Consider the following 23,303-nt stretch of genomic DNA (forward strand, 5'->3'; position numbering starts at 1 on the left):
ATGGGATTGGTCTTGATCTCCAGACGTCCCTTCAACCCTAACGATTCTGTGATACAGGTTTGAGCTGTAGTGTGAATTTAGGTGTGAATTAACATCCCTCTGGAAGTTAATTTTCTTCCCCTCCGTTTTTTGCGAGCTCCGCAGTAGTGCTGCAGCTCTGGCTGAACCAGAAGCCGACGCTGTCGAGCACCGTTCGTTTCAAACCACGTTTTTCCAAGGCACGCTTCTCCGGCCCCATCCCGGCAGCGCGAGGGCGCGCGCGGGGCGGGGGCGAGCCCGGCTTTCCGCCCGCTCACGTGACGTATGGTCACGTGACGGGCACACAGATGGCGGCGGCGCTGGCGCCGCGCTGAGGAGAGTCGGCATGGAGGTGTTCATCCCGTCCTTCCGATACGAGGAGAGCGAGTTGGAGCGGGGATACACGGTGAGGTGCGCCGGGGCGGAGCACGCCCGCGCCTCGGGGTGGACATGTGCCGACAGCCAGCGGGGGCTGTGCTGGGGCGCCTGGCAGACGCTAGCGTGCCGAGGCCGTCCTGCTCTCTCTGCCCAGGCCAGCCCCGACTTGCCCTGCCCAGCCTTGCCCCGACCAGCGCAGCCCGTCCTTCCCCCGCAAGCCTTCTCCAGCTCTGCCCAGCCTTACCCTATTCCCCCATCTCTTGCCCCGCCCTTCTCTCTCCAGCATGGCCTGAATAACCGTGTCCTGTAGAGCCATCCTAGCACTGCGCTGTACACCCCAGCCCTGCCCCCAGGCCTTTCCCTGCCCAACCGTGCACTGCCCAGTGCAGCCCATCCCTGCTCGGCCCCTCTCGGCACGGGAAGGATGGCCTCAGCCCGCTAGACACCTGCTGCCTCACACGAGCTCTGTTCGGGGCGGGTGCAGCTTGACCAGCAAGGGAGGAGAAGCAGCTGCTCCCTCGCCACACAGTCCTGCGGGGTCCAGCTCCCGTGCAGGGCAAACACGGTGAAGGGGCTGGAGTATCTCTTGCATATGGAAAGGCTGAGAGAGCCAGGACTGCTCATCCTCGAGAAGAAAATGGGCAGGGGCATCTCTTCAGTGTGTACAGATGATCTGAATAGCCAGAGTGAGGGGACCAGACTCTTGATGTTGGTGCCCAGTGACAGGAGAGTTGGCAGTGGGCAAACATCAGAGCACAGGGAATGCTCTTTAAGCATAAGGCAAGACTGGTTTGTTATCATGAGGGTGGTCAAGCACTGGCATAGGTTGCCTAGAGGACTGTGAAGTCTCCATCCTTGCAAGTTCTCAAAACCTGACTGGATACTATCCTGGGTAGCCAAGATATTCAAAGCATGCTTCCCCTATTAAATAAATTCATTTAGTAGCTTAGGGGAAAAAAAATTGAATATTTTAGAACTTCTAGAAGATTAATCCATGTAGGCACAGTTCCATGAAGCAAGTTCATCTTCCTTATGCTTAATGCTGTATATTATTTGGTCCTCACTTCTAGAAAGTGTTTGCAGGCCTTGCAAAAGGTAAACCACTTCAGTTGTGTTAATGTGGTAGTGTACAGCATAAATATTTTTGCCTCTTGGGTGAACTTAAATGTAAGTGACTCTCTACAAGACAGCTGTGTGATTTTGGGCACGTGGCTTTCAAACATTTTGACTGAATGTGATTGAGTGTAATTGCAATAGCACCACAATTCCACCACATCCTAGTTGAGCAAGTTAATTGAAATGACAGAGTGATTTCTGAGATGTGCATATTGCACAAATAGGATTTATCATAGTAATGTTTAGTTTTAATATTTGCGTTTAATGAGTTTCTTTAAATGTAATACTATCTATGACTCCTGCTATTTAGAGGATTTGGGTTTTTTAAATTTCATAAATATTAAGCTGTGTAAGCTTCAAAGAAATCAGAAATTAAACTATATGATTCTAGGAGTCTTCCAAGAAAATGATCCTGAGAATGAACATGTTCTATGACAACACTATTTTTTCCTCTCTAATCATTTACTGGTGGTAAGTCAGTCCCATGGATCTGAAAGTTGCTGTAGTTCAGTAGGTTTTGACAGTTTTTCCTGCATGATTATTTTGCCATTTTAGTCAAGTGAGGAGATTAAATTCTACATCCCATATGAAACATGATCATACTTTATGCTGGCCATGAAACTGTATGAGGAATTGTGGCTGAAATCTGAGTCAGGCATGCTTGTAGGAGAGGATATAGAAAACTGTCCTGATAATAACATGCATCTTTCCTTTGTGTTTTAAAGGGCTTATGGACTATTCATGAGAAAAACTTACGCCAGTCTAATTGCTAATTTTTGATTATATAAATAATTTACAAAAGTATTGTTCCAAGTACAGAAATTCAAAGGAGTACACTATATGTCCTCCTTACAACAAAACTTAGGTTAATGAAAGCTGACCATTGCTCTTTACTAGCTATGAAATTATACAGGCAATCCACTTTAAGTTAATTTTTATCAGCAGATTTACAATATTAGCATTTAAAACTGTTTGGTTTAAAGTCAAAGAAAGTTTACTCCCAATGAACACTACTGGCAAACTAGTAAAAAAATAGAAGAAAAGGCTGAGCTACTTAACTTTTTTTGCTTCAATCTTTATTTGCGGTCTCTTTTCCCCACAGTTCTTGAGTAGATAGGCTGCAAGGCTATCAAGGGAATGGGGAAGTAAGTTCTAAGAGACAGTAAGGGTCATGAAGAACCTGAACATACCTAAATTGATGGATGCTGATAAGATGTATGCCAGAGTCATGAGGGAGTTGGCTGATGTAGTTGCCAAGTCACTCTCCTTGATACTTAAAAAGTCATGTGAAATCCCAGGTGACTGGAAAAAAGTGTTCCCAACTTTAAAGAGCATAGAAAGGAGGACCTTTCAAACTACCAACCTGTCAGTGTCACCTCCAAGCCTGGGAAGATCACAGAGCAGATCCTCCTAGAAGCTCTGCTTCTAGGCACATGGAGGCCAGGGAGCCTCCATGTGTGTGGCTGCACACTCTAGAGTATGGCTGCACAAGGATGAGTCCTGCCCAAGCAACCTGGTGGCCTTCTGTGATGGAGTGGTTACACCAGTGTGTAAGGGAAGGGCTACAGGGGTCATTTATCTGGACTTCAGTAAGGTCTTTGACATGGTCCCCCATAACATCCTTCTCTAAGTTGGAGAGAGATGGATTCTGCAGATCAACTGTTAGATGGGAGGGGTCACATCCAGAGGTTAGTGGCCAAGGGCTCAGAGTCCCAGTGGACATCAGTGGCAAGTAGTATTCTCAAGGGTTTGTACTGGGACCAGTGTTCTTTAATATCTTCATTAATGACATAGACAAAAGGATTGAGTGCACCCTCAACAAATCTGTAGATGACACCAAGCTGAGTGGTGTGGTGACTCAACTGAAGACAGGATGCCATCCAGAGGGACCTGGATAAGCTCCAGAAGTGTGTTTGTGTGACCTTAAAGACATTCAGAAAGGCCAAGTGCAAGGTGCTGCACCTGGGTTTGGACAACCTCTGTTACCAGCCCAGACTGGGGGATGAAGGGATTGAGAGCAGCCCTGTTAGAAGGACTTGGGGGGGCCGGTGGGTGAGAGGCTGAACATGACCCAGCCATGGGCACTGACAGCCCAGAAAGCCACACGTGTCCTGGGCTGCAACCAAAGCAGCATGACCAGCAGGGGAGGGAAGGGATCTGCCCCTCTGCTCTGGTGAGACAGATCTGCCACATCCAGCTCTGGGGTCCCTAGTACAAGAAAGAGGATTGTTGGAATCAGTCCAGAAAGAAGCCAGAAAAAATGGATCAAAGGCATGGAGCAGCTCTATTGTCCTCTTCCAGTGAGGAAAGACTAAGAGACTCTGTGTGTCCAACCTGGAGAAGAGAGGACTTTGGTGCTCCATTTTTGCAATAAACAGGGCTTTTAAGAAAGACGAGGACAGGCTTTGTAGTAAGTCTTTTTCAATAGAACAAGGAGAGTGCTTTTAAACTAAAAGAGGGTAGATTCAAGTTAGAGATAAGGAACACAGTTTTTACACTGAGGATAGTGAAACCCTGCAGAGATTGCCCAGAAGGGTTTCAAATGGCCCATCCCTGGAAACATTCAAGGCCAGTCTGGATGGGACTCTCAGCAACCTGACCTCGATGAAGATGTCCCTGCTCATTGCAGAAGGAGTGGATTAGATGACCTTTAAAAGTCCCTTCCTACCCAAACTATAACACGATTCTGTGATCATGGAAGTACCACTTTGCACAGTTGATCATTTTACTGTTGTCTTTCCCACAAGTGCTAACTTGCTCAAAATTAAAGTGTTTTATTGGTCTGAAGTAGCTGGAACAAGGAACTAGCACAGGTTATGCAACTAATAGCAGAAAAAGATGATGGAAGCAGATAGAAGATTGCTGACTTGCAGACTGCCCACCAGTCCAGTCACATGCCAGTGGGTTACAGAGGGTGCCTTCTGCTCTGTGACTGCTGGGGCCATTGCAGACAAGCAGCAGTCAAGGATGGTTTGTATAGAATGGTGATGGTTGTCCTAGTGTCTTTGCTGGAAACAGTGACCTCCTGCATTAAATGAAAGACTGAAGGGAGAGTTCTTCCTCTCTATGGTGGCTCTGCATTGCAACCATAGCATGCTTCCCTGAGATCCCTGTGTTTCCTTATCTTTAGTGGAACAGAATCCAGTTGTCCTAGATGCAGGCTGCTACTCTGTGTTCTTATTTCTGGAAAGAAAAGACATAAAGGGGGTATTCATTACCAACTTACTGGTTTGTTTTCAGTTTAAGCCTGTTGTTTTAGATTATTTTCTTTTTTTCCCTGATGTGGCTAGGTAGCACTTGGAAAGTGGAATGGTCAGAAATCCATCAATTCTGCAGAGAGGGAGGAAATGACTTGTCAGGGAAAGTGGAAATTTCTCTCTAGCTTCAGAGGGAAAACTACAGTGCCATTATTAAATAGAAAATGAGATATTTACCAGAGAGATAAAATACTAGGGATTTAAAAGATTAGAAAGAAAAATTAGGAAAAAATATCACTATACAATGTTTGAGATTGAGTTATGTCAATAAAGGAAATGGGAAGCACAGTTCTTTCAAAAGTGTTTGTTTCAGGAGCTCAGCTTTCCTAAAGTGCTATTCCTCTGATATAAAATCTTCAAAGTCTTCTTCTCTCATCCCCTACACAAAAAAAAAACCCAAACAAAGATCCCAGAGTAAACTTTCACTTGTTCCAGTTCTGTTTGGAGTGTACATAAAGTGATGAAACACATAACATGGGAAATGTCAGTTTTCTTGGTGGACAATTAAATTTCACTGTCAGTTTAAATTGATGACACTAGCTTCTAAACTATTGAGCCTGTGCTAATAAATGCAACAGTTGTTCATAATTTGGCAGTGAATGACCTTTAAATGTAGGCACTTTCTAAGGATGTCCCTAGAGAACAATTCAACTTCGAAATGACACCCACGTGTTCTTGTTGTCATTTAAATATGCTCTCTTTGTCAATAACAGAATAATAAATACTAGTTAGATTTCTAATGTTGATTCAGATCCCAGGAAACTTACTGAATAAATTAATGTACATTTGATTTATATTGACCAAAAAAATTTTACAGTGGTATGTTGCAGGTCAAGGTGACATACATTTAAATGTGTTGTAGAGCAGAGGGCATACTTGACTGACACAAGTGCTTACTGCATTTTTAATTAACACTTCCAATACTACTCTCCAAATTGCTTCTGGAGTTGCAAATGTAGAAGCAAGATCTGACATATAAGATCATAAACTAATGTGTTTTTTTGAAAGTTCATTTGCTTTACCTCCATTGAAGCAACAGTCTACAAGGCTGTACTTCTCTTTATGGAAGTATAAAATCACAAGGGTCTAAAGTTTGGTATACTTTATTATTTTAGCATTCTTTGCTGTTAAAATTAATGTACATGGAGTCAAAAAGGGAAGTTTTTAGTTGTTCTTCCATGAAGACCTAGAATAAGCCACTATAGCAAGTTATGAGGTAATATTTATTAGTTTTGTTAATTACAAAGTATGAAGGGAGTAATTATGAGTTTATGTAAGAAGATTTCAAAGTATTTCTGTTCTAGCCCTTTCACTTCCACTTTTCTAGACTGTGTAAACTTGGTTGTTTTAAAAAATCTGAACAGATTTTGAGTATGAAATCTGTGTGAAGACTACTTACTTACCATTCAGGCTTTTGTAAGCTCACCATGTATTGACCTTGTGTCACAAGTTGAAATCAGTGACACAGCAGTCACTCCAAGTTCAAGGAAGTTAAACAGAAGTATTCAATCTATTAGATCTAATTAGTCTTGTACAGTCTTAGTGTCTTCATACAGGGTTTTCAAATGTTCTGGTTTCTCTGCAGGCTAGTCAGAATAGGTCTGTACAGATTTCTCTACTACATTTCTCTACTACAAGGATGGTGAAGATGATAAAAGATAATTTGACAGATGTGAGTGATTCTGTTATGTCATAAAAATGCTATTTTGATTATTGGTTTTGGTGGGTTTGATGTTCCAATGAAGGCCCATATATTATGGGAGGAAACAGGCTAGGTAATTGAAGCCAGATTACTGTTTCTTAAAATACTTTTTTTTTTTTTTTTTTTTTTTTTAGTGAGTAAATTCTGCATTTGTCAGCAGTTTTCCTGTTTGACAGACTTTTTCTCTGGTATGAAACTGACCACTTGGTATGCAGTGGGAATTTGAAGACTGTAAAGTAAGACACAAAGAATTTTGCAGTGCACACAATGGCAGCTAAAGGAGAAAATAGGAAAAGGTAAAACCAAAGTGAAAACTGGCTGACTTTGTACACAGCAATCAGTTAGAGCTGTGGATAGATCAGACAGACACATGTAGCTCCAGTGGTCTCCAGTTGCTGTGCAGTTCCATGAAGACCCCTGATTCACAGTCATGGAATCTTATTGGAAAGGGCTATATAAGATTTCCCTGAGGAAGAAATACCTTATGCTTTATTTGTGATGAGAGTGTTGACAGCTGAGTAGAGAAGCAGCAGCATGATTACCTCCATCAATTTTCCATCTGAAAGAGCAAAAGTTGACACCTTCTATAGTACACTATAACTGCAAAGCATCCATTATCCATTCATCTCCCAGTATCCACTAGTTAGCAGTTTTAATGAGGAATTTACATTTTCAGAAAGACTGGAGGTAGCAGAGCATTCAGACATGCATCAGAATAAAGATCTATTGGAATCCCACTGAATCTTTTGGAGGTATTGGTAGCAAAATTTTGTTAGTAATGTAATACTATCAGTGGAATTATTTCATCAGAGGATTCATGCTTAACTGCTCCTGGTGATGTTTCCAGGTAGCATCAACTCATGATAATTGTAAAATCTTGTCCACAAAGATAGTGTTGAACAAGTACATAGTATACAGTATATTCTTTACTAGCCAGGAGTGAGAACACACCAGGCTTTAAAATGCAATAGGAAGGAAGATGGAATAGATTTCTCCCTTTTTCTTACTGCAATGCAATTTTAATTGGTCTTTGAATTTTTTTATCACCTGATGTAATTCATTCCAGGTTTAATTGATAGTCAGTCACCATTGTTATGCGATTTATTAAGTTATCTTGGAATTTCACTTGGGATATGATACCTAAGAGGTGCTTCTGTGCAGAGTCCTTAATGGGATAACTTCAGTGCTGCATATGGGTATAGTGGAAATACTTGGTTTAGGTATGCTTCATGGAAGTGTGCTAATGGAGGCTTTGAAGCCACTGTATTCTGAATACTCTTGCTATCAGTAGCCATTATATTTTTGTGTTTACAGGAAATATATGAGGACTCATATTAACTTTTCATTTGCAGTTTTCTATAAGGCTGAAAGTTTTGTGGTTTGGGGAAGACTAAAATAGCATTTTGGATAGTGTTCTGTGAGAGGATTTTAAAGACAAAACAGATGTGTCATTTGTTTTGAAAGTGGTATTGTATTTTTAATAGAAGATGAAAGAAGTGTATATTGTCTGTTAATAGACTTATTCTGAGATGTCATGGTAAGTCTTGCAGGTAGAGCATGAATACCCATGTCCTGTAAACAGTCTTTTTAAAATTATTATTTCAACCTGTCGTGTTATAAATTTCACACTTCATAAACCAATTAATGTTGTAGGATTTTGGTTGTGTGGGACTTTTTTTGTTTGTTTGGTTTGGTTTTTTGTTTTGTTTCTGTTTTTTAATAAAGTAGTTGGGGCACAGCAGAAGGAGTATGTAATAAGCAAGGAGTGCCATGTCCATGCCGGGTTCGAAACAAAGTATATTTCTTCTCATTCCTCCTCTGTTGGTGCAGTGAGAGCTCCACCTCTTGTTCAAAAAACCTCCTGTTCTAGCAGCGTATGAGATCTGAGAACATGATTTTGGATGTTGAATTTGCCCCTCAATGTAGGGTCCTGACTATGGTAAGTAATTTATGAGAAGTGTCAGCCAAAACTCCACTGCAATCTCCATCTAGTGTATTATTTATTTAGATATCACAGTGTTTGTGGGTCCCAGTTAAGTCCAGGGCCTCTATGAGACAGTTGGGGAATAATGTACATGCTGCACAGAGCTTCAAAAGTCACTCTTAAAAGGGGTTGCCTACACTTGACAATAGTAATTTCCTGATGAGTTGCTGTGAAAACATTACATATCCAAAAATATTTTCTTACTATTTGAGTACTTAATTTTTTAACAAAGTGAAAACACTATAAAACTTCCATTAAAGTCTTCTGTCCCACTAGGTTACCTTGAAAATGGTAAAATAAGAATTACCAATCTTCATTATTTTATTTTTTTTATATTTGTTGTCTCTCTTGCAATTGATTATTTTTTTTTTAAATGAAGCCCCTTTTTATACCAGAGCAGAAGGTATTGAAGTGTGGCGGTATCTTCAGATTGGAAAATAATGAAATCTAAAGCTTTCCTTATAATCTGTTACAAAAGGATAAACAAAGTCTTGATTAGGTAATGAAATAATGAATTGTTCAGCAGCAAGTCTGCATTGATTACAATACACTGGTTTTATGGAAAAGGACCATATGAGTGGAGAATTACAGCTAACTACCTCTACTTCTGGTTTTGCACAGGACTCTTTCTTTGTGTACAGATTCCCTTCTCTACTCTTTATTTAGTAATCAAGCTCTTACCAAGAATAGGACTCCCTGATCATATGTCTTCCTTGCAGTTGAGCTGCAAGGATGGTAATTACAGTCTGACTTTCTTATTCTTTCAAGATGTGGAGAAAGAAAAAAGCAATATGTCTTCAGTTTAATAGTAAATTAATGGACTAGTAAATTTATGGTAATGTCAGGGAGTGTAATAAAAATATTAGCTTTGCTTTCAATATGTGAAGAAATGGATATTCAGGAAAAAATGCACATCAACATTAGATTTGAAAGTTGTGCCATTATAGAATTAAAAAACTATATTATTATTTTTTCTGATTTGTTCCAAATTCTAAGAAAAATAATCTGTTGTGATGGCATACTTCCTATAAATTTTTGAAATGCTTGATTCTTACAAACAAGATTGAGAACATCTGAAAACTAGTTTCTAATAGAGATTCATTCTCTCACTAAAAGCCAAAGACCTCCCTTCCAGGTTTATGTTGTAGTGAGGGGGCATGAAAAGTCAGTAATTAGTGACAATATCTATTTTTGGTGTTAAATAGAAAATGCCAAAGGCCTTTCCTTTTGCTGAGTGCTCAGAATGTGGATGTGATTATGTGATTGATAGGAATAACGTGTTTACACCATTGCCTGTGACACGGTGACTAGAAAGCTCAAGCAGATTCTGAAGTGTGGTTCAGTTTGGGGTGGATTTTTTTGTTGTTTTGTTTGGTTTAGTAGTTATTATTTGTATTTTTGGTGGTGTTTGATGGTTTTTTAAATTTATTAATTTCCTCTTCATATTTGTCCTCTCTATCAAAATCCATTCCTAATTTTGGTTTTACCTTCCCTGGTCAAAAATTTTTCAATATCAGACAAGTTTTGTCATGGATTCCTTTTGCCATTTGGGAAGAGGGAAACAATATTTTTTGAAGCAATTTAGTAAGAACTTGATGGGAGTGGTTTTTTTGGGGTAGTAATTTTCTTCTCTCAGTCCTTATGTTGGCCTGAATTACAGGCAAAGTAGAAAAATATACTTTGTAAGAAGTTCAGCACTTGCAGCTAAGAAGTCTTTTAACATTTTATCTTCTGCTACCTACTTGCTACTGCATATTTATCTGGAGAATAAGGAGACTATGATAATAGGGATCAGAAACAGTTTGAGGGTTCTTACTAGAATATTTTTTTTCTCTGCATACAGTCCTGGCTTATATCTAATTGCAGCTTTAGAAAATCTCTAAACTTAGTTTTAAGGATGAAAAATCTTGGTACCATCTGGTTCATAGTATAGAACTCTAAATTAAAAGAGTAATTTTTGTCTAACCAGTGGGAGAAGGAAGAAAATTTCTCCTGAAAATTGTTCTGTGTGCTAAGAAAAGATGAAGTTAGTTACTTAAATCATGAAAGTCGCTGCTGTTTGCTTTTCTTTGCCTTTTTTGTTTTGGTTTGGTTTTTTAATAAGTTTTGAATGTTAGCATTACTCTCCATGAATGCAGTGACGAGGATAATACCACTAACACAAAAATTTCCTAATTGACTAACTGTTTAAACAATATGTTTTGGGAACTGATAAAGAAAAAGTTAGTTTTGAAGTGTGTTTGGTGTCTAGGAAGAAATGGTAGCATGCTGCACATTCAAAGCTTTTTTTTTGCTACTGTAAATTGTCAAAAATTGCTGATTTGAAAGGGGGTAAAAACCTGCTTAAAGTAATCACAGATACAACTGTTATCTGTTATGGGCTAAGAACTTAATGCCCTATTGCTCAAATGAGTTTTGACAGTAATGAGATAGCTATATCACACTCCTAAGTGAAAAACTCATGAACTTTCCTGCATGGTTATTTCCTACCTCCACTCTTCTAACAAGCTCCCAAGTTGTTGTTGCTTATAAAAGTGGAAAATGGACCTGATAAAAATGTTTAGTCCGCAGGGCTGTATTTTATTTATCATATCACAAAAGAACAATGTTTTGTTGCATCATGGTCAAAATAGAAGCGACCTTGCTTGTTCATGAGTGCTCAAAGCCTAGAGATAAGAGGTAAAGTAATAGAGTACAACAGAACGAGTGTAGTGTAATTATTTGTAGCTTGTCAAGTGAAGCCCTTTCAGGCCCCAGGTGATTCAAATCTGGGAACTCTGCACAATTCTGTACACTAACCATAGCCAGCATCAGAGAAATCTCACCCAGCTTCTCCGACAGTACTGAAATTGCATCAGTTTGTCATGCACTGAGCATGCCAGCTTTGCACAATATCATTTGCTTGCAAATGGGCCTGGCCCCAACGCCCTGAGACACATTCTTTGGTATCTGACTCTTGGCCTGTGATTTGTCATGTCTCTAGTGCTATCGGCGTAAAGTAATTTTAATAGATTCTGATGGTTTGCTTGTGGAAGGTAAAGAATGCAGTACAGATTGTGTCAGGTAGCTTTCTATGGCATGTAGTTTGGTGGAGGCCCTCATGATGGTGATAGCCGAACAAAGAGTATGGAGAAATGAGATCCCTATTTTGAACAGTATTTAACAGTGCCCTCCTCAACACCCTGCTGTGGACATCCTTGCTAACTCAGCAGGTCCAAGAACTTAGCAACTCAGCAAAGCATTGTTATTTGTGCTTCAGAGTTATTTATGGATGAGAGATACAGCAAAAAAACAGTGGTTTTTTTGTCCCTATTCAAAAAGTGTGCAAAGCGTGCAAAAATGTTAATTATTTTTGAAGAAGTAAACTGGATAGATATTTGTCTTGGTGTTTACCTTTTTATTATTTGTTTCTACATTTTATTATTATTTATCAATTTTATTATTTGTCTCTAAATAAAAATCCCTGGTTTTTTAGCAAGTATGTTATTTAATACCATAAAAAGTTTTAAAAGGCTTGTGCAATTTATACTAACATGTATCTGTTAAAAAATTACATAAATATGGCCCAAAATATAGATTCCTGAAGAATTTCTTCATAGATTTTAATTTATGTAATTATTTGACAATTATTTGATTACTAAATCTTTGTTTGAAGTTCTTTTCTTACACTGTGAAGTAAGTGTGTGGCATTTTTTACTCTTCCTTTGACACCACTGAGATGAGGTTATTTTGCCATTGACAATTCTAATCTTTGCATAATTTTTTTCAGCTGACTTCCTTAATTGATTACTACTTTGGTGTTGGAGCCTGCAGCATAGCTCTCCAGAATTCTGCTGACACCAATCAATTAATGTGAAGGTGTTAGTTAGTGATTTCATCTAAAAAACATTCAAAACCATGTCAGTAATTGGTTCTTAAAAACTGCCAGATCATTGGATTTTGTTATTTTGAACATGTTAGTTTGGGTTAACAAGGATTTCTCTGGTGAGACAACAACAACAACAAAAAAACCCAACAAAACAAAAAACCACCCAAAAACAAACAACAAAAACCTGAAACCAACCAAAACAAAAACAAAACAAAAAACCAAACAAAAAACCAAAACAAACCCCCCACTGAAAAAAACCAAAAAAATTCCCACACTTTTAAGTGACTCTCCTGGAAAGAATAGATTTTATCCAATCATACATTAATTAATACAGTATATATGCACATGCCTTACTATTTAAAAGACCGCTTTAAAATATGTTCTTATTAATATTTAAGGTATCTCTGAGGAATTTGTAAAAATGCTTCAGCATAAACTATTTCTTTTTATGTTTACCTGGAGAATTTTTGACAGCAGTATAACTGAGCACCCTGCTAGCAAGTCTGTGCAAGTCTGCCACTTTCTTTTCTGCAGTAACTTCCACATTTGCTTAGCAGCTTTGCATAGCTAAGCAAATTTTTTACATGAGTCTGCAATTTTTTTCTCTTTTTTCTTCTAAATATGTTAGAAAAATAGTGTTGTTTTATACAATTCCTTAGAGTAATTCTGTGTTATGACTAGAACTCACTGTTTAATAGTGCACATAAGAAGAAAGAAGTAAAGTTTCTTTTTAAACTTGGTATTAACTTTTGAAAGCATATTTTGCTTTTATTTCTTAGTGGAGTGTTTTGTAAGAGGATCCATTAAAACAGCATATATTTTTGCAGTGTGCTAGGCTTTGTGTATGCTGCTGTGCATTAGTAAAACTTCTCTGCCCGATATCCTAGGGATGGCTGTGGAGTGTACAAGTTAGTTAAGTCCAGTAACCATGCTGTGTTCACAGGCTTTTGTTTGTACAGAAGGCTGAATCGATTTACTCTACACCAACATCAAACCAGCAAAGTTTTGAGATCAGTGTAATATGCTTATATTCAGAATGTAGGTGGGCATGCACACACACACATGTTCATGGGTGCAGATATACAGAAGCACATGCATATGACAGCATTGGAAGGATTTGTTGGGTTGTGTTGCTGAAGGGTCTGTTGAGTTCCAGTATGACTTGATGTTTTAGTGATGTGGATGATAGAATGAGAATGTCCTTATTTAAATTTGCCATCGACACCAAGGTGGAAGTGACTGCAATCATGCTGGGGAGACAGAGAAGAGTTTAAAATAATTTTCATAAGTTGGAAAGTTTATTTAAGAAAGAAAAATGAGGTGCTAACTCAATAGGAACTGGTGCCAAATGTTTTATTTATCAAAAAATAATCAGTTACATGGAATAACATCCAAAAGATTAGGCAACATATTCCTGAAAGGATCTGGGGGTTATCATGCATCACAAGGTGACCATGTCACAAGTCAAATGCCTGTTGGGGTTTCAAAAGAGGAATGTAACAAAAGGGTCAGTGATGTGAAGTGTATACTAAGTGTGGAGTACCATGTCCAGTTTAGGTACTGCATGCTAAGAAACATGAGTGTATGAGATAAATTGTAGACAAAAAAAGGTAATGTAGGAACACTTACAGCAAGTTACATTGCTTTCTGGATCTCTGATCAAATGTGAAGGAGTTCTTTAGATCAGGAGCTCTTTGGATTGAAAACAAAACAGTACACAGAACAGAACCACATGACAATCCCCAGCAACAAAAAAGCTGTTGAATAACAGAGGTAGTTGGTCTGTGTATTGACAGTGTTGTGGTCTGCTGCTGTGCAGTTATCTGTCCTATCCACCAGAAGTACAGGGCTAATTATCAAATGGTCCTGAATCCTAAAGATACTACAGCACCAGAACACTCATCAGGAGCAGGGTATGGAAGCTTTGTCTGTACGAGGCTTAGAAGTTTCTGTTAAAAGTAAGAAGTGCAGTTGGTAAGAAGTACAGCCTGGGGACAGCAGGAAGAGCCAGGTAACTCCAAGAGACATAGGCCCAGATTAGACCTCAAGCTCTTTTTTGTGAGCCCCTCATTGATACTTGGCTATCATCCTTTGCATTATTTCCAAACTGTTGTTTGTATCTATGCCCTAATCTTTTATCTCTTAAAAATTCAGTGGCTTTCTAAAACTCTTATTTAAGAGTTCACACAGACTAGTCCTATCTCTTTTCCTGGGGAATGTGGAAGCCTCTGATAATGGAACAGTTGCTGCAACAATCTCCAACTCTGTTTCTTCATGCAAGAATAGAAATGTAATTTGTTTATTTGCCTAGGTAAGCCTTTTTCAAGGTCTTCCTGGGAGGTAAAAAGTCAAGATTTTCTCCCCATTTTTAGCTATGATTATTCAGTAAATGAAATTTGTAAATCAATTAAATGAGTAAATAAAATTTGTTTGGTATTTTTTCTGTTCAGAATTGGACTACATGTATCTGGTTCCATAACTGTAAATATACATAGCAATGAAAGGAGGTGCAGAACATCAGGGCTGACATCTCCCTCTATAAGCTAGTCAAGAAAATGCAAAAATTAAGTGCTACTGTTACTTCAGTCAATATGCCTCTTCTTGTTTATAGTATTTATCACAAAATGAAAGCTTTCTAAGTGTTTAAATTGCTGGATGTGTGGCATTCTAAGAGGTGACTAGATTGGTGGCTTAGCTGTGAAGCAGAAAGGTGTGGGAACTGGAAGGTTAGGAGTCCTGTCAGAGGTCTGAGTCTCTAATCCCTGTTCTGCTCACAAGTATGTTTCACCTCAATCCTGACTCATCTGAAGGACATGAAGATAGACTGTACTAGTTAGAAGGCTCTTCAGGTTTACTAAATGACAGAAATAACAGAAGAGCAAGCAATTTTTGCCATTTATTCCCAAGTATTTTTAGGAGCTGATGAAAAAAAATGTATTTGTAAAAGATTGTTTCAGAGGGATTTGTAGGGCAACAATTTTTTGCCAAATTATATACCTTATCTGCAGAACTTGCTCTAGGTATCACCTAGTCTTTAATTTGATTAATGAATTATGTGCTCTTTTTAATTTTGTGGGAAGAGTTGCTGCTTTGTCAGTGTGTGCTCAAACATTATCTCCATTTCCTGATGTTTCTTGCATGTGCAGTGGTAGTGCAGATCTTGTCTCTGCCCTGGTGCAGGAGGCATGATATGATGACTCTCAGACGTATGTTCTAGTTTCCTTGTTCTCATGTGTTTTCTGTTAGGCACTGCTGTGATCCATTCCATGATGTGATCATGTGCCTTGCCAGAAGTCCAAGTCAGAGCAATGCCAAAGAATAGTGCTCTGCCACTTGCCATTTGAGTTCTCTTGCTACTCTTAACCAAGGACATACACAGATAGTTCAGCTTCACTTAATTCTTGATGTATGTAATCCACATTTATTGCTCATGTGTAGATGTAGCTTTTTACACTTCACACCATGGAAATCATCAAAAAATATTCTGCAGTTTCAGCAAGAAAAGTACTTTAAAACAGAAGGCTTGGAGCAAAATATTGGATGCACAGCAGTATGATGATGTGCCATTGTCCTAAACACTGAATAGAAACCTTTTATATTTCACTGATGTGTTTCTCAGTAGTCGTGGGTTTGATGCTAAGTGATTTAAATACCCCTGTATGCAAGAATCATGGTCACTGACAAGGAATATGATTACAGTGTGGTTTTTTTGTTTGTTTTTTTTTTTTACTCCTCATAGCTCAAATAGGCTATGTCTATACTTCTCAAGGTGACAGGGTGGGGTTATGCTGGGCAGCATGGTAAGTAGGCAGCATGAGTTGACATTTACTCACTCCCCAGTTATAAACCCATTTTTACCTCCTACATTGCAAACGTTTTTAATTGATTGTTTGTAGACAGTAAAACATTATTCCATTTGCAAATTGTGAGCAAATTTGCAAAAGAGCATTGACAACTAATTTTTCATTCCCCAGAGAATGCAAGTGTGTAGGCAGGTAAGCTGTTTTATGACTGGCATATATTGACTGTCAGCCTTTCAGAGGCCCCAGTGCTGGATCATGCAAGCACAGGAGACACAAGATTTAACTTTGATTACTGACTAACCTCCTTCTGGGTGTTTTTAACCTGAGAGCTCTTTGCATGCATGGACTGCTTAGCTGCTAGTGGAGAGCAGATGAGACAAGGTGCCATGAGAGCATAGTCAGAAAAGCAGCTGAAGAAGGAAATCCCCAAGTCAGCCAAAATTGGTTTCATACTCATGCAGTCAAACCATAGCTTTGCACTGGTGTACAGAGGTCAGAGGTTTGAAACTAAAACAGGTAAAAAGTTGTAGTTAGATCAGATGGCCTTCTATCCCAGTAGTATGTTTGGTACTGAAGCTGGCTTGGCAATAGCTTTGGCATTGCACTACTTTTTATGACCACAGAAAGGGAGTCAAGGTTCCCAATAGACTTATGGCCTTTTTCTGGTATAGACAGCTTGGAAATGTAAAATGTGTTCTTGCACAGAATCATGAAGTAGTTTGGATTGGAAAGATTTGATTTAAAAATCTAATCCAACTCTTTACCATGGGCATGGACACCTTTGACTAGATCACGTTCCCGGTTAGATTCAGCCTGACCTTTGGCACTTCCAGTGGTGGCATATCCACAGCTTCTCTGGGCAACCTGTTCCAGTGGCTCACCACCCTCATCACAAAAAAACTCTCTCTGTTTTCAGTCTAAATCTACCCTCTTAATTTAAGAGTTAACGTTGCTGCTTATCCTGTCACTACAAACCTTGGTAAAAATTAGCCTGTCTCCATCTTCCCTGTAAGCCCCCATTATTTTATTGGAAGGCCACAAAATCTCCCTGGACCCTTCTCATCTTGGGCTGAACAACCACAACTATTTTCCTTTTATAGCTCTTCACAGCAGGCTGTTTTAGCTCTCTCTCTGTCCCTTCTCTGGACTTGCTCCAAGACATCCATGTCTTTCATTCATGTCACCAGAGCAGAGAGGGAGAATCTCCTCCTTCTCTCTGCTGACCATGCTGCTTTTGATGCTGCCCATAATGCAATTGGCTTTCTGGGCTGTGGGCACACATTGCTGTGTCATGCCCAACTTTTCATTCACCAGTTGCCCAAATCCTTTTCTGCTGGGCTGCTCTTGACCCATTCATAGTGCAGCCTGGTTAACCAAACCCATGTTTACTCTTGGCTGTGTTTAATTTCGTGGTGTTCATATGGGCTCACTTTGTCAAGCCTGTGAAGGTCCCTCTGAATGACATCCCTTCTCTTTAGTGAATGAGCTGTACTGCTCAGCTTGGTGTTTGGTTCAGTTTTGTGTTTAGGGGGCACTTAAAAGGCCTGGGATCAAACATGAGCAAGACCAACCACAACAAAGGTAGATCACTTGCTTAATGAATAATGCAACGATCTTGAGGAATGAGTTTTTAATTATCACTTAAGGCAAGCCCAGTGGGATTGATTAAATTGTACATGGACAGGATTATTTCTTCAATTCTGTGACTTTGGAGTTCTTGACTTTTAACCTCAATGGTTTTGTTGTATTTCTTTTGATGGAATAATGTCTACATTTATACTTTACTGTAGTACTCAGTATTTCAGTGAAAACAATAGAAAAGTTCACTGTATAGTTTGGGGGAAAAATAGCTGAGTTACAGGCTTCTTAAATGTTTTATAATATGTCACTGTTGGGTTCTTTTTTTTTTGCTTTTTATTCTCCTTTTTGTAACACTGTAAATATTTAAATATGGCTCCCAAAAATAAAATCTCTCTAAAATGCTCAACTCTTGTTGAAGGCTTTAGGGATTTGGTGTACTAAGTTAGAACCGGTTGAATGCATTTTAAAAATAACTTGTGGCTGTAATTATTTGCTTCAATAGCTTGACTAGTGGTCAGAAGTAAGAACCAAGGTGCAGATCAGCCTGCTGGTGGCGACTGAAACAGCTGGAGGTCCAGTATTTGCCTCTGGACCTGGAGACTAACCCACGTACTCCTGAGCAGCCTTTTTTGTAAGCTCCCAGTATGAGTACATATTGGACTGACTTGGTTTAGATACAATGGAAACTTACGGTCACTACAGAATATTCCTTTCTAATTAGCAGAAGTTTTGAAGCAGAGAAATTGCTTAAGCTTTTTAAGCAAAGGTTTTCCTCAGAAGAGGAAATCAGCACTGTTTTGGTCTTACTAGGTTGTTTGGTCTTACTAGGTATTACTCCTAGATGAAGTGAAGTCAGAAGCAAATATTTGTTCTGTGTGTTGTGTCTTCTGCACTTTATGTTGTAATCCTGTGTTTGTTACTAAAAAATCCAGTGGTCAAAGAAATGAATTTAGGATTCACACATAGCTTAATTTTGCTGTTTTCTAGTTCTTGATTCTGTCTGGGTTCTGATCCAAGTGTGTGTATGCGTGTCTAATATGTCTGTTTAGAAATATAGGAGAATATTCATTAGTTCAAATAAACGGCCATAACTTTCTTTTTTTTTTTTCTGTTAATGTATTCATCTTTAATAGATTCTCCTACAGCATTAAAATAATAGAAGAATGTATTAGTCGATAAATTGTGTGTATTATGGAGCATTATTGATTACCTCACTTATTAGTTGGGCATTAAAGCAGACAGTATTTAGACAAATAATGAAATGCTCTTTTGATCGCTTTTTATGTATAAAATAAAAGATAAACAAGCAAAATCTGAATCATAGGGGCTTGTTGTAATTCACATTAATGTTCAATTGTGACAGAAAGTGTACATTTATCTCCTTTAGAAACGTCTAGTACACTAAAGTTTTTTTTTTCTGGATAGTTTTTAAGTTGCTTTTTTTCTTTAATTAAAATTCTTCATAAGAATATGGTTTTCAGCTATAGATACTGGTATGTAGGTGGTGTTCTTTATAAGCCATCTACTTGATCATTTGGGTATTTATAATTACAAGAGGAATTAAAGTATAAAAGGCCATATAGGAAGCACTGGAATATTTTTTGCCTCTACTAAGTTACTAGTGTTAGTCATTCTGTACTTGAATAAGGTATGTGTGCTCAGCCTGAGCTTTCTCGAGGGAAGTTAGCTCAGGTTCAGTCCTTGGAGTGATGGCTCTTGTCACCTTGTATCTTTGCTGGGGTGCTTAACAGACCAGTAGGGGTCACTCTGTGCATTGAATTTAGGGAACACGTTGGTAATTTTAATTACTCTATTTAATTGCATATGCTAGTACTCTTGAAAAGAAGAAATCCTAGAGGAGAATTCTACTCATTGTTTATTAAATTACTGTTTTTTCTTTGAGCTGGGAGTATCTGTACAAAGCATGTTAACCTTTTATAAACTAACTATGAAGCATGGCTATATCACAGACTGGATATCTCATGATAAAATTTCAGAAGAGTTTTTGGAAAAGTCTTCACAGTTTGATGAAAGAGGGTGTGCTGAAAAGAAAGTGATTCTGGTTGGAGTTGCTGTATTTCCATGCCCCATCTCAAAAAAAAAGGCTGGAAAGTCTGGTGAGGCAGGTCAATGTGCCACATAAATGTATTCTCCATTTCTCTCAAAGTCAAACTTTAAGGCTGTTTTTAAAACTCTAGAAGAAGGATATCAAGCATGTATGCATCTGTTAAATAAAATAGATAGGTAAAGATATCCTGGTCTTCTAAGTCAGACAGTTATTTGTGCAACTAGTTGATGATCAATGCAGTCACTGAAAACCAGTATATAAGATCCATCTGTTTCCAGATTTTCTGTAGTGGCAGTGTTGTGAAATATATCTTCCCCTCCTGCTGTCTTCTGAAATCTATATCTTAGGATTTAAAATGTTTTCCATACAAGACTGGAGAAAGCTGAAAGCGTCTTAATGCTTGTGAAAGGATATAATTCTTTCTTAAATGGGGCATTTATCCAGTTTTAAATTAAAGACTGAGGTTTGTACTTCATAATACTTTCTTTACTAAGATTTCTTAATGACAGATGCATTGCACATTTTGATGGAACTATTTATATTCCTATCCTTTCTGTGACCTCCCCTTCCACACTTAACTGCAGTAGTTTACGGTCTTGTGTTTTTCTGTGCCACAGTTGTACACAGGAGCTCAGCTCTTATTTCAAAAGAGTTGGAAGCCACAGAGAGTCTTCAATGTAAGTGGTCTATGGAAAAAGCCCAGCAAAAATCACTCCAATCCAGTGGCTTTGCTGAAATCCAGTACATGATAGTTCAGTTTCTGACTCAGGCAAGTCACAGTACTCTGGTAGTTTGCTTCATAAAAGCATGGCTAACTACATGAAACAGATAGAGAGGAAGAGCATAATTGTAATATTCATGATATTTGCTTCAGAGTTTCAGTAACACTAACACAAGAGCAGATGGGAGCAGAAAAAATAATAGCAATGTAGTAAGGACCAGCATTTGCTTGTTTTTCTGTGCCTGGTGAAATGTGCTTAATTTGATTGATAAGGGTATCTGAAAACTTGTGCTGATCATTTTTGCATGCATTGCATTTTAATGAGAAAACAAAAAATCAGCTCAGATCTGTGTCTGTGTTCTTCAGTGAAGTGGTTGAATTTCTGTTTATGTTGGCAATTTTTTATTATAGTAAAGATTATAGTTTCTTATTTTTGTTAACTGTTGTCTCTCTACTTAGAAGTGTGTAGCAGGGAAGAAAGGGAAAGGTGAAGAAATAAGAGATAAGAAGAGTATAGATATTTTGCTTGTATTCTTAGTTCAGAAAACTGATACTTTGTTTCTTTAAGTAGTCAAAAAATTTGTGTCTTACAAGCAGTAAGCAATACTTGTATCTTACAAGCATCATCTTTAAATGACAATGCTGTGTTTTTAATTGGAATGGAATAACAAATTTTGTTATCCTGTAACACAAAGCTATTAGTACCTTTCCAGAAAATGTTACGTGAATTCACAAAATTAATTCAACTTTAGTGGACTTTTTTTTAGTGAGACTGCTTGTTTTTCCTTCTTGCAGTATTTTTTCTCTGCATTTCCAGTGAAGTCATTATGGCTTAAATAAATCACAGCTTTTCTTTATTCTTTCTGCCCCCATGCATACTGGTTGTTTTGGTCATCTAAGCCGAATATATTTTAACATCTCTATATGTAGCCCTTATTTCTCCAAAACTGATCTTTGAAAGAAAAGCTTGCTCTCCTTTTCACAGAATCAGAGAATATTTAAGGTTGAAAGGCACCACTGGAGGTAACTTTCGCCAGTCTCCCTATTTAAGGAGGGTCCCTTAGAGTATGTTATTCAAGGTTGTGTCCAGATGACTTTTGAATATCCTGCAGTGAGAGAGACTCCAAAACCTCTCTGGGCAATTTCTCCAGTGCTCAGTCACTGTCACAGTGAAGTTCTTCCACATGTTCAGGTGGAACTGCCAATGCATCAGCTTCTGCCCGCTGCCTCATTCTGTTGCTTGGCAGCACTAAGAAGAGCCTGGTCCATCCTCTTGGCACTCTTCCTTCAGATACTCATAGGCATTGATAAGGTCCCCTCTGAGCTGACTCTTCTCAAGGCTAAACAGTCCTAGCTCCCTCAGCCTTCCTAGTAAGAGACATTCTCCATTTCCCTCAAAACCTTTGAAGCCCTCTGTTGGCCCTACCCCAGGAATTTCATGTGTCTGTTACGCTGGGAATTGCAAATACTTCATTATGTTTTATTATGCTTATTGTAATTTTTAAAGAGTGAACATGTGAGTATTTTCACTCTTTGGTTGATGTGTGTAGCAAAATTCTACAGTAGCTTTACACTATTGTTGCTTACATGATAGCACAGAGATTATTAGCTTCAGTTAGGTAATGCTAATACTTAGCACATTATTTCACATGACCACAGATGATTTATTTTAATAGTAAATGATAAATGAGTTGTGATAACTGGGAGATTATAGAATTTTGGGGGATTTCTCGGTGGGTTTTTTGTTTGGGTTTGTTTTGTACTTTGTTTGTTTGGGGTTTTTTAAGGTAGAATGTAGTTACAGCAAATGGTTGTATCAGTGATTACTTGTATTAATTTATGCACCTTTCTATTGAATAAAGCTATCTATTTGAAGTCAGAGTGAAATAAGACTTGTAGAGTTCAGGGGTTTGATATGAATTAGGAATATGACAAATATCAACATATTGAACTATATTTTCACACAGCAACCTGGTGACTGGCATAATAGCAAAAACCAACCAAACCACTCCTTTGCTTCTTCATCCATAGAGAAAAGATGGACTTTCTTCAAAATCTATCCAAAAAATGTTTTTTAAGGAATGTTGGCAAAATCACCAGATTTAAATGTTTGGACCAGATAAAGAGAACAGGTTAAAAGATCTGAGAAGATAAAAATACTTTAACACTTTATTGACTGAAACAGTATTTCTATGGTTTCTTTTAAACATGTGATTTTTTTTTTTTGTCTGTGTACTATTTTTCTGTAGGTACATTATAAAGTTTGATTCTATTTAGGCTTTTCTTGAATCACAGATATATCAATTTACATTTTTAAAACTCAATCTCATTTTCAAATATACTAATATTTAACATAAAAAACTTAAAACTTAACTTTAAAAAAAAAGTAAAAAATAGTACAAAAAATGTTAAAAGAAAAAAGATTTCAAGAGCCCAAGCAGTAACGTAACTGAGAATTGGTCAGTCAAGCCACCTAAAGAAGGTGAAAAAACATGTTAATCATATAGTAGTAAATGTTATACTGGTTTTGAAAGTTACTTCATGTACACTGAACTTTGCATAGAACAAAAATCATTAATTTTGTCAAGGAGCAGAGAAAGAAGACTGATCCTTAAGGGGGCATTAGAAAATGGCACTGTTGAAGTTGTCATAGATGCTCAATGTGGATTCCTTTTGAGCAGTGTGCCTTCAGTGCAAATTTGAATCCCTGCTTAAAGGAGCCCTTCCTAAGTGATGTTTGCCAATGGAAAGGTGTAATTGTATGGTTGATGCAGGTTGTACTGCTTCATGCTTTGGAATTCAAAATT

General features: G+C 38.2%; 1 protein-coding gene across 3 annotated transcripts in view; it reads left to right on the forward strand.

Annotated features, from left to right (window-relative positions):
* Positions 1-298: 298 nt before the first annotated feature.
* The window catches only part of SNX24 (sorting nexin 24), an 88,702-nt gene continuing 65,697 nt past the window's right edge, over positions 299-23,303 (forward strand). For all 3 annotated transcript variants that reach the window (XR_014951192.1, XM_021546253.3, XM_085566462.1), the window contains exon 1: positions 299-424. Coding sequence is in view for 2 of the 3 variants with exons in the window: in XM_021546253.3 (XP_021401928.1) it covers positions 365-424 (60 nt within the window). In the remaining variant the exon portion in view is untranslated. The remainder of the gene's footprint in view (positions 425-23,303) is intronic.

Source organism: Lonchura striata, chromosome Z (assembly GCF_050655825.1).
Source record: "Lonchura striata isolate lonStrDom1 chromosome Z, ASM5065582v1, whole genome shotgun sequence".
Classification (NCBI taxonomy): Eukaryota; Metazoa; Chordata; class Aves; order Passeriformes; family Estrildidae; genus Lonchura; species Lonchura striata.